Raw genomic sequence first — 12,490 nt, forward strand, 5'->3', positions numbered from 1 at the left:
TAAAAATATAAAATAACTTGAGTGTTTTTATTACAAATTGTACTCAAATTGGCAGTCGTTTATTATACAAATTATGTCTAAAATATTACATATTTACAAATAAATCCTAATGATAGTCATTATCATTACAAATCAACCTCACTTACTGTTACTAAATTGCAGCTAAGTTACTGTTATTAAATTGCAGCTAAGTTATACCGATCGGGATATGAAAGTGTTTCCAGTTTAAACATTGATATTCAAATCCGTCATATTTGACCTGATCACTTCATGTCAAACTTTAATGTCAGTTCTCTTAGAAATTTTATTTTTTATATGCCTAGGAAATGTAAATATGAAGGTTTACATGATGTCCAATTGTCAAGAAGTTGCTATTTATCGAACTTCTTGTTCGCATTTTGTTTCTTGCGTTCGTCCCTTCTGTAAAGACTAGATAACCTGTGGAAATCAAGAAACTAGTGAGATATAAGAAAGGTGGGTACTTGTATAGTTCTAGGCATATTTGACGCCCTTCCAGAAGGCGTTGCTGTCGACGAGGCACTTGCAACCGCAGCCCGTGGGGCACGTGTCGTGCTTCTCGAACCTGGCACAACAAAACAACATAATTACTTCACATTTTACATATTCACTATACTTATATACCTACAGGTAGCCCGAGCACGATTTCCGTCCATTTCCGAGTTGTAGAAGTGGGAGTTTGTGCAGTTTGCGTCGCGCCGCGCACCAAGTCGGCAACGCGCATGGAGTTGCAGTCGTCCATAGGCTACGGTGACTGCTTACCATCAGGTGGCTCGTATGCTTGTTTGCTATCGAAGTGGTATTAAAAAAAAAATACGGCGCCTACAATTCTTTAGAGCTCGTGTTCAGACCGTATATGCCATTCGATACGGGGTCTCATATGTTTCAAAGGCGGGTCAATCGGCGCGCGGTTAAGGCCATACGCGTACAGTATTACGTAAAAGTCGCATACTTCTCACACGGTGTCATTGAAAACCGAGGACTTGCGAGTTTTACTTGGGTTGGAAGTCGGTAACAAGATATTAGGGTAGACTCACCAGGCCAGCATGTGCGTGGCGTGTCCCGCGTGGCCGCAGTAGGCGCAGGCCACGGCGCGGCCGCGCACGCCGCGCGCGCACACGGCGCAGCGCAGCGCGAGGCGGCGGCACGCCCCGCACGCCGCGCCGCCGCGCGCGCCGCGCCCGCACCCGGCGCACAGCGCGCTCAGCTCCGGTCCCGCGCACTGGGCCGGTTGCCGCTGGCGGACCAGCTTCATCACCTAAGGACACGAATATTACCTATGTATCGTTCGTTCGTCGTTTTAAATGTTTGCCTAATGCATGTGACGAAGCTACGTATTTTTTTGTTACATTATTTTAACACATTCACTAACTACCAGACAAAAAACGGCGTCCCACCCCAGAAACCGGTCGTCTATAGCTGCGTATAAAACGACCCGCCCGGCATCTGAGCAAAGTTTACGAGCGCCGACCGGGTGGATTCCCGGTAGTGAATGTGTTAAAGGTCGAATTGGAGTACGATAAGCGCTCCAAATCGGGGCTCGGAACCGGTATTGAAAAACCTGTTAATATCGTTCCAAAACCGTTATATTATTTCGTTGATTAAAAAACCTGTCAATTGATGGAACGCGAACTAAAAAATTACGTTCTCTCTCCTAACCGGCAATAAGAGGGAACGGAATTTTATGGTTCGCAAGAAACGATATAATACCGGTTACCCTTGACTTTCGGAGTCTCTCGGTTAAACTCGTTGACATACGTGAAATAGATAGGAATAGTTATTCCTTCTATCTCGCTTCGATATTTTCAATTTAACCGGTTAATTTCGTTCCACAAAAACGGAAGACGAACGAATTTGACATGATTCAGTATCTCAATAGAACAGTTCTTTAACCGGTAACCGCAAATGGAAACGAAATCCTTTTCGTTCCCGGGTGAATGAACGTAACCGGTTTGAAAAATAAAACGGTTTCCGAGCCCTGCTCCAAATATTGTAATATCACAAGGTAGCATACAAATTATCTCAATCGTCTTGTATGACGGCCGTCGCCGATGCAAAATATCCGCGTACTTACACACTTTTAAAGCGGTGGGACTGATGCACCGCGGACCGCGGCCTCGTCGAGAACCCGAACCGACCCCCGTTTTGACTTGGACACGCTCGAGTCCGTGTAAAAGTTTCCGGCCTCGGAGCGTGAGTTGTTACATCACAAGTTAGTATAAAACCCACCTCCGTCCTCTTGTATAAAAGCTGCCACCGATGCAAAATATCCGCGTAGACTCTTTTAAAGCAGTGGTACTGGTGCACCGCGGCCTCGTCGAGAACGCAGGCCGACATCCGTTCCGACTTGGACACGCTCGAGTCCGTGTAGAAGTTTTCGGCCTCGGAGCACGAGTTGCTGCGGACGTTCGTCCAGCCGTCGGCTATTTCGCTGTATTGGTTTACTGTGCTGTATGGAGATGTACCGTTGCCCTAAAACATGATCACAAATTAATGAAAGATAAAAAGGATATCGCGAATGAATTCGTAGAAAAAGCCCTAGTATAGTGTCTTAAATAAAATACACAAGATGTGTTTAAATCGATGCCATGTTCTCATATAATCTTACTAGTCAATCGCGCCCAACAGAAAAAAAGTACTAGAGCGTAAAACTTAGGTAACCAACGTAAAACTGAGAGTGAACTTTTCCTCTCGGACGAGTGTTTTAGTTTAGAAAAGCAATTGTGACATTCAGCGATCAATAACTATGTATTAGAACAAATTAAATTATTTTCAGAAAATATTTTAATTTGTTTTTATTTCAAGTAGACACACTACTATAAATTATAAACTTTGAATAAAATGTCATATACTATGCCGCTGTGGCCCGGTGGCCGAATGGCTCAGGCACCTGCCGCGATAGCAGAGGACGCTGGTTCGATTCCAGCCTGGGGCACTGGAGGCCTTGGTCACTTTTTCTTAGTATATGACATTTTATTCAAAGATCAATAACTATTTTATTAATCTCTTTCATTCACATGGGATTTATATCTCCATGTATCTTAGAATGTAAAATAACAACTTACATAACTAGAATTGCTAATAGTGGACTGCGAGCTCCACTTGTTGGTGTCGTTGAAGATGGAAAAGGCGCACGCCAACATCGCCGCCATTTGCACGTCCAACGCCTTCGCGTAATGGGATATCCTACAATTCAAAGTAGCTTTAGAAACAATCCATTATTAAACATATTTTTATGTATCTTGAATTTGAGAACATCAAAAAATGGACAAAGTCAACATGAACGCGGGTACGCTAACAAGATTGGCCAGTGGCCAAGAATAGAAAAGGATTTGCAAAGGTAATCACCGACGCTCGCTTGAGCATGGCAGAAGAAGAATTTAATACGGGTTCTAGTGAGATGTATGTACTGACACTAATATCAACACTCTCTACCTTAACCTTGCCACTAATAAAATGAATCTAATACCTATTTAAAACACATCCTCTAAAATGTTTATTTCTTGTAATATAGACACTGATTATTCTGATAAAGTAGAAACTCATTTGTATAAAAACTGTCAATCACAAACTTAGTGGTTACGTGAACCACTAACCAAAGGTATCAAAAAAAAAAGGTATCAAAAGTATATTTTTAATTTTAATTTTTTTTAATTTTCTTTATTTATTCTTAATTAGAATATATATTAACCATATAACTTATATAAGTAGTACTAAACTAAAATGGACTTCAAAGTTATATGCAGTTATTTTAACAGCAAATTGGTCCTTCGAACCGGATGTTTAGAATGTAAGTTTTTGTGAGCGAGGTGTTAGTAGTGCAGTACTCACAGCGACTGCAGCAGGCTGCAGCACAGCGGGTGCTGCGCCCAGCCCATGCTCTCCTCGCTGGAGGCGCAGTGGTCGGTGGGCCGCGCCCGGAGCGCCCGCGCCGCCAGCGCCGCGAGCTGCCACGCATGCGCCAGTTCGCTTTCGCCTTCCGCTGATGCTATCCGTGCATTCGCCTCACACATTTCTGTAAAAATGTATACACACTTCAAGGATTAAATTCAAGGATAGGATACTAAGTCTAAACTGTCCGTCTATATGTCAACGATTTTTTTTTGCACTAACCGTAAAATGTAGACAATATTTGCCACATACAGCATGACTGTCTTTTCAATCCTTACCTCGCAAAATATGGCCAAGGGTTGAGAAAACAACCCGTATGTTTGATGGATGAAGTTTACATAACGTCAATTGGAATAAAAAATACTAGGAAATCGTACCGACGGAATCCTCAGCGTTGATGACGTATTTCTCGGCGAGAACCCGGTTCAGAGGGAACAGATCGGGCGCCGCGTAGAGCACGACCCGGGGTGAGCAGCCGGAGATGCTGCCGCGGCTGCGCATGCTGCCGGCGCGCCGGCCTTGCGCTTTCTGTATCAACATGTACATACATGTTCATAATGCAATTATTTGTAAGGTACACCAAACAAAGCCCTATATAAATGTATTCATTGAGGCTGCAAAGCGAACTGGTTACTCATTTAATTGCCACGTTTATGACATTATTTATGTAAATTAATAGTATTTTATACAATCGTGATATAATGGAGAGCTTTTCAGTCGAGTACCGTGTTTAGGCAACGAAGCTTGCTGAGTTGCCTAAGGAAGGTACGAGATTGAAATGAATATTATAATTTCCTAAACAGTATCGAAATGAATATTATAGTTGAGTTGGGGTCCCATAGTGAAAAAAGTATGCGATTTCACTTTGGTATACGAAGTCTTAATTCAAGCATTGCAGTCGACGAGTAGAAAAACATGTTTAAAAAAAATAGTTGAGTGATTGGTGCAGCTTGCAACGAAGCGTTTTAAAATTCAAAGAACACCTATGTATTGTGCGCTCTCGTTCGTAAACGCTTCGCAAAGCCATGGGTGGCAGACTATAATTGTACGAGTACTTACCCAACGATCTTGAAAGTAGAACGTCGTAATAGAATTAGACGGATGCCTATGTAGCAACTGCGGGAACCCAGGCGCGTTGGTCGGCGACGGCGTCGTGGTGGCGTGCGGCGACACCGAGCCGTACCCGCTGCCGAAAAGGCTCGGAATAGTCGACAGCGACGACATCGACCTCGGGGTCCCCGCCTCATGCTTCAAGGACAGTCTCCGCGTATTCGACGGACGATTGAACACAACTAACGTGCTGACGCCGCACCACTTTGCCCCGGAAGTGCGGGGGAAGGGAATGCACGCGTCGCCGGCGTTTTCGCTTTCCGATTGACTTCTTTGACTAGACTTCATGGAGTCGGAATCGTCACTAGATTTAACTGGAATCTGTAAATAAACAGTGATTAATAACACGTAGACGAGTACACGTCGACTATTTCCTTATTCAGAATGATTACGGGTCAAATGTAGGGCAATTGAAGGTCAGATAATAAATCAAGCTTGCAAAAATAAATAAATAAGAGGGTATTTTCTAGTAATCAGGGAAAGTCTCATGGAAATTGTTGCATATGTGTGCGTGAGGCTGCGTCCTCACGCTGTTACTTGTTTTAAATATATGTCAGTGCGCTAACGGCCGTCTGTGGTTTTACTCGCCCTTCCCGTATTTATCAGTGGCGACTCGCGTGCGCAATCTACCCGTCTCGCAAAAAATAAAACATGGCAAATGCTAATATCGGTATTTTAACTATTTTTGATCACGCTGGCCAAAGTTGGAAGAGCTACAAAGGCAGGATTCAACAATTTTTTTTGGCTAATGATCTGGACGAGACGACAGATGCTACGGGGAAGAAGAGAAAAGCCATTCTTTTAAGCGCACTCAGCGAAGGCACGTATAAATTAATTGAGGATTTAGCGTTGCCGAAGCAATTGGAAAGCGTGCCATTCGAGGACATTTTGACACTCTTGGACGGACATTTTACACCGACACGGGTGGGCTTCGGGGAGCGTCATAAGTTCTACTCCGCGTCACAGCAGGTAGGCGAGTCTCACACGCAATGGGCGGCGAGGCTCCGTGGTCTAACTGCACACTGTGACTTCGTGAATGTGGAAGAGGCACTGCGTGACCGGTTCCTGATAGGCATGTTGCCAGGTCGGGAGAAGGAAAAGCTTTATGCCCAAAACTTAAAAGATTTGACGCTCGCTAAAGCAGTCCAGTTGGCAGAAACTATTCGGTGTGCCAGCGCGGGGGCTGTGGCGTCGGGTTCCGAACCCGGTGCTGATCAGCTGTTGAAGATATCGAAGAACCCGAAGAAAACCGAAGGTGTCGCGAAGGTTCCGTGCACGGTTTGCGGTTACACAAATCATAAGACTGCAGAGTGTCGTTTTACAAATTTCGTGTGCAAAAAGTGTCATGTAAAGGGACATTTGCGTAGAATGTGTAAAGTGAAATACGTTAATATGGGACCAGAGGATGAGGGCGATGACGACGACGGTAAGATTTATTTTATTCGTTCATTTCGCGGAGAGCCTATGGTCGAAACCGTTACTATTCGTAAAAAAGAATTTAAATTTGAAATTGACACTGGCAGTGCCGTCACGGTTGTACCGCAAAATACATACAATAAGAGTTTTAGTGACATTCCCTTAAGATCCACGAACAAAAGGTTGCACGGTTATTCTGGGGAACGTATTCGGTGTATAGGAATGATTCCGTTACCCATTTCATATGCGGGGAGCACGCATTCGATAAATGCATATGTAGTCTGTGATGAGGGCCCCGCACTACTAGGAAGAGATTTCACTTCTACATTTAATTTACAATTAACCCCTGTGCATTATTGTAGTGACGAAACTATAGTTAAAAGGTTGCAAAAAGAGTATCCTCAACTTTTCTCGGATGAACTTGGGTGTTACAATAAAACTAAAATTAAATTAACCTTAAAGGAAAACTCCAAACCGGTTTTTATTAAAGCGCGGCCGATCGCGTTCGCGTTGCGAGATAAGATCGATAAGGAGATAGATAGGCTAGTCAATCTAGGCGTTCTCGTTCCGGTCGAACACTCCGAATATGCCTCCCCAATTGTTCCCGTATTAAAACGAAACGGAACCGTTAGACTATGTGTAGATTACTCGGTGAGTATAAATAAACAGCTAGTCGTTGAGCAATACCCGCTACCTACCGCAAATGAGTTATTTTCCAAACTTTGTGGTGGCAAACAATTTTCTAAACTCGATTTATCGATGGCATATAATCAGTTTATGCTCGACGAGCCCTCACAAAAAATAACGTGTATAAATACACACCGAGGCCTTTATAAATATACAAGGTTAGTGTTCGGTCTGTCCTCGGCACCAGCGATTTTCCAGCGTGCTATGGAGGGGCTACTAGCGGGCATGGATGGCGTGTTGTGTTTATTGGACGACGTGCTCATCACGGGCAGTGATGAAAAACAGCACCTAGAACGGTTGCACGCAGTTCTTAAGCGGTTGCAATCAGCAGGGTTAACCCTACAAAGGGAAAAGTGCGTGTTTTTTCAGAACGAAGTTTCATACTTAGGGTATGTCATAAATAAAAACGGGTTAAAAAAATCATCGGACAAAGTAGAAGCGATGGTAAATGCACCAAAACCTAAAAATGTTAATGAGTTACAGTCTTTCTTAGGGCTCGTGAACTATTACCGGAATTTCGTACCGGAAGCATCAACAATCCTGAGTCCGTTGTACGACTTATTAAAAAAAGGTATAAAGTGGCATTGGGCTAGCGAGCATGACAACGCGTTTGAAACAATTAAAAGTGTCTTAGCGTCAGATCAGGTACTTGCGCATTTCAATCCTAATGCGAAGGTCATCTTAACAGTTGATGCATCCCCTACCGGGCTATCTGCCATTTTATCACAAATCGAATCAGATGGCACCGAAAGACCGGTTTCGTTTGCCTCGCGCAGCCTTAACGCGGCCGAAAAACGTTACTCGCAGTTACAGAAGGAAGCCACTAGTATCGTGTTTGGTATACGTCGATATCACCAGTACCTGTACGGAAGGTCGGTACCCTTCGTTTTACGTACAGACCACAAGCCCTTAACCAGCATTTTTCATCCCGAGCGTGGCATTCCCGAAGTATCTGCGAATAGATTGCAGAGATACGCAATGTTTCTAAGTGGCTATAATTACGTCATAGAATACGTACGCAGCGCTGATAACAGCGCGGACTACTTGTCGCGGGCTTGCCTGCCGCCGCCGCGGGGGGGCGGGGAAGATGCAACTCGGGTCAACCCGCGCGATGATTGGGATCGAGCTGCATACATTTGTTTTGTCACGGATGGTAATTTGCCTATTTCTGTTAATGAGCTCCGTAATGAAACTAGTAAAGACATTGTGCTCCAACAGGTAATTAAGTATACCGTAAATGGCTGGCCTCATAAAATTAACGATAATAAAATAAAACCATTTTTTTTATGTCGCACACAACTATCAATTGAGAACGGGTGTGTTATGAGGGGCCATAAAGTAGTTATACCGGAAAGGTTGCGGGGGAAAGTGTTGTCTGAATTACATACCTCTCACTTAGGTATCGTTAAAACTAAAGCGGAGGCACGTTCAAGGTTATGGTTTCCCGGTATAGATGAGGCGATAGAAAAAATGATAGGTTCGTGCGACGTTTGCATTCAATTACGCCCATCTCCGGCGCGGGTGCCATTAGCACATTGGGACCTACCCCCCACGGTATTTTTTAGGCTCCACACTGATTTTCTGGGTCCCATAAATAACCACACATATTTAATCGTTGTGGATGCATATTCCAAATGGGTGGAGGTCTATGATATGGGAAGCTCGACATCATCAATTTCGGTCATAGATAAATTATGTGATTTTTTTTCAAGGTTCGGATTACCTGCGGTAATCGTAAGTGATAACGGTGCATCTTTTTGTTCGCACGAATTTACCGCCTTTTGTAACTTAAACGGTATACAACACATGACGTCACCGGCATACCACCCGGCCAGTAATGGCCAGGCGGAAAGTATGGTCAAAGTTATTAAAAAAGGAATCAAATCGAGTTTACTAACAGGTCGTAATGTACGGGATAGTAAGGTTAAACTATTACAGTACTTGTTCAATTACAGGAACTCCGTTCATTCTACCACCGGCTCTTCACCAACTGAACTAGTGTATGGTCGCAAACTAAAAACGCGTTTAGATTTACTGCACCCGGTTACGCCAACGCCCTCATCCTTATCGGTCACCCTTGCTAATGTTGTCAAAAATAAACAGTGTTCGCAGAATAACAAGTTGAATAGGAAGAACAATGAAACCTTTACAACCGGTGAACGCGTTCTATACAAAAAATTCACTAATAAAAACAAGTTCACTTGGTCGAAAGGTGTAGTTGAAAGAAGACTAGGTAAAGTTTTATACTTAATAAAAGACATTACTTCTTCAGTGTTTATTAAAAAACATAAAAATCATATACTTAAGTACAAAGGTACAGAAAGTAACTGGGACTATTGTGACGCACTGGATTGTGACTTACCTGAGACATCCTTACCCTCTGCACTTCAAACGCCGCCGCCGCCACCGCCGCCGCCGCAAACGCTGCCGCCGCCGCCGCCGCCGCAAACGCTGCCGCCGCCGCCGCAAACGCTGCCGCCGCCACCGCCGCCGCCGCAAATGCCGCCGCCGCCGCCGCAATCGCTGCCGCCGCCGTCGCCGCCGCCGCCGCCGCCACCGCCACCAACAACTCCACTGCCGTCGCCATTGCCGACGACAACCCATGAACCACCGCTGGGTCCATCACTCACGCGGACTATGGCCCCATCATCGGAAGACCCCGCAGAGGGGGAAAGTAAGGCAAAGAGCGAAGTGAGAAATGAGGCGATAAGCTCAGATGACGAGGAGGAATTCCATGAAGCGGAAGCAGAAGGCCAGACGCCAGATTTGCCAGATGTGGCAAGCAATGCGCCAATAGTCCCCAAAAAAATATTACGCAAGCGTACAAATGTTAGTTTTAAGAAGTATTTTTAAAAGAATTGTTTTAGATTAGTTATGTAACTAGGGGGAGGAAGTGTTGCATATGTGTGCGTGAGGCTGCGTCCTCACGCTGTTACTTGTTTTAAATATATGTCAGTGCGCTAACGGCCGTCTGTGGTTTTACTCGCCCTTCCCGTATTTATCAGAAATAAAACATCAAAAAAATCAAAAAGAGCTCACATCAATTTTTGTGCTTGTGACAAATTGACCTACAACGGCTATTGTAATAATTACAATAATTTTGCCTATGTACTAGTATTTGAAGTAGCATACGGAGTTGCTCATTTGATCAAAAAACTTGTCGGTAATTACCTCGTCAATAGATGTCGCCAATGTCTTTAGACAATGTAACAGACACCTTTGGCCTTCCTTCTTCTTGCGATGGGCTGTTCTATTTAAAGCTTGTAGAATTTTGATAGTTGTTGTGCTATCGATATTTGTACCTGAGAGCCAGGAGAACTTTGGTATAATTTGTTCAGGTACATTCTTAGGGAATGCCACTTGTAGGTTGGCGGTATATCCATTGCGTTCTGAGTGTATCTGACATATCCTTGTATCTGTGTTCATGTCAGTCACTTCAATATTCGCCATTTCTCGTATAGATTCGAACTCTTCATCTATAGATATTAAGTTTGAGGTTGGCATCTTGGTCTGGAAATAAATAGGTTTTTTGGTAAGTGAGCTGTGTCAAAATGAGAGACACCTATTATCTTAGGAAATAAATGATACCATTTGTATATCTTGTCCTGTACTGTCAGATCCATCATTCATAGACTCAACTGGTGACATTGCTGAAACAGAATGCAATTATTTGCACAAGGTTGTTTCTGAGTTTTATACAAACATACAGTTTAACACAGCAACTTTGCTTTATATTATGCAAGAATACTCACTGTCACTACTGTTGTCCTCTTCAATTTCACTATCATTGGGTAAATAATGGTGGCACATTTTCAGCAAAGAGGGCTGCATTGCCCAAATCCTTAAAGATTGATCTCTGCCCCATGTCACTAGCTGGTAGTTATCTGGAGGTGTGTTCGGCCTCCACACCATTGTCTGTACTGTGTCTGTATGTCCCACGAGCCGGTGTGTTAAGATATCTGACACCCATATACCAATGACCCCAGCTTGCTCCACCCGAGGTAAACCGCCCCATCCAACACCGATAGTCAACAAACCACTCCCAAATGGTGTATATATAGCTCTCCACACTGGGAAGTTAGTGTTTATAACATTCTCTGGCCTCCTAGCATTGTTAATGTCAAAGAACTTGATGCTCCCGTCATGACTGGATGTCACTAATTGATATTCATGATGGGGACTCCAGTCTACACCATGGATTTTGCACAAGTGAGCTGAAATGTACTGAAATGGTGCACTGTGCTTTCGGTAATCCCATATTTTGATGTCCCCGTCATGTGCTGTTGCAACTATGTGAGATGCCACCTTGTTCCACTGAACTTGAGAAGCTCCCGCTGCAAACCAAACATACAGTGACATGACTAAACAAGTCTCAAGAAATTCACGTTTAAAAATAGCTATAATAAAGTCTGTTCATTAAGTTATCATACAGATAATAAAACTTGTTAATCCTAATCTGTTTAATTATTAAAAATTCTTATTAAATTCTAATAGGTAAATATAGTTTGCAATCTAGATTTATGGATACACTTAGACTCATTGGGATACCTGTGTAATATAATAGTTACTAAGAACATTGCATCTTACCAACTGCACACAGTGAGATTACTGGTTTTCTTGCATCCCGGAGATCCCACATATGAGTGAAAGTATCTATAGAACATGTTGCTATGAGGTTGTGGTCTTGTCTGTGGAAGTGCGTGTCGCTCACAACCCGCGTGTGCCCGCGTAGAGAGCAAATACAAGTCAGATCGTTGCCTGCTCGCCATTCGTATACGTCAACACGCTGATTACTCTAGAATAAGTAGAATTAAATTAAAATAGGTTATCATATATTTGTGTGAATGACAACGGCTGCCAATTTACACGGAGAATATTTTATTTTATTTACCGCAATCGCACAAAGCTTCTGTCCGTGATATGTTTGACACCACTCCGCTCCGGCTGCGTCGTACTTGCTGTGACGCGGGTACTTCTTTATAATGTCACCAGCATCTTCTTCTAAATTAACTTGCTTAATCGCTAGCCATCGCCGCCCGGCTAGTAACACATTGTTGCCAGAGAAATCGACGGACATAGCAGTGGCCTGCAACTCCCGGTACTCCCACTTCATTAGCTCGGAACTCCAGTGCACAGACATTTTGATTAGTAGTTATCAAATTAATTATATACAATAATAATTATTAAAACTTTATATCTTTTATTTACACAGATTGTTCAGTTCATGATAACAAAACAAATGCTACAATCAGGCAGCACAGACACCATATCATAAAATGCTAACATGACAGTTCTAATCAGCTGTCCAAAGGAGCATTTCAGCTTTCTTTAAACCCGTCTGTTAGGTATAGTTGGTCAAATCAATTTA

General features: G+C 43.4%; 1 protein-coding gene across 1 annotated transcript; it reads right to left on the reverse strand.

The window, feature by feature from the left end:
• Positions 1-371: 371 nt before the first annotated feature.
• LOC134647877 (GATOR2 complex protein WDR59) lies at positions 372-12,353 on the reverse strand. The gene is made up of 12 exons (XM_063502229.1): positions 12,014-12,353; positions 11,710-11,917; positions 10,875-11,456; positions 10,711-10,772; positions 10,294-10,632; positions 4,969-5,340; positions 4,287-4,437; positions 3,850-4,033; positions 3,084-3,204; positions 2,248-2,490; positions 1,056-1,276; positions 372-583 (listed from the first exon to the last, which is right to left on the reverse strand). The coding sequence occupies exons 1-12, from the start codon at positions 12,260-12,262 to the stop codon at positions 493-495; spliced, it is 2,823 nt and encodes a 940-aa protein (XP_063358299.1). The 5' UTR covers positions 12,263-12,353; the 3' UTR covers positions 372-492.
• Positions 12,354-12,490: the final 137 nt, after the last annotated feature.

Source organism: Cydia amplana, chromosome 5 (genome assembly GCF_948474715.1).
Source record: "Cydia amplana chromosome 5, ilCydAmpl1.1, whole genome shotgun sequence".
Taxonomy (NCBI): Eukaryota; Metazoa; Arthropoda; class Insecta; order Lepidoptera; family Tortricidae; genus Cydia; species Cydia amplana.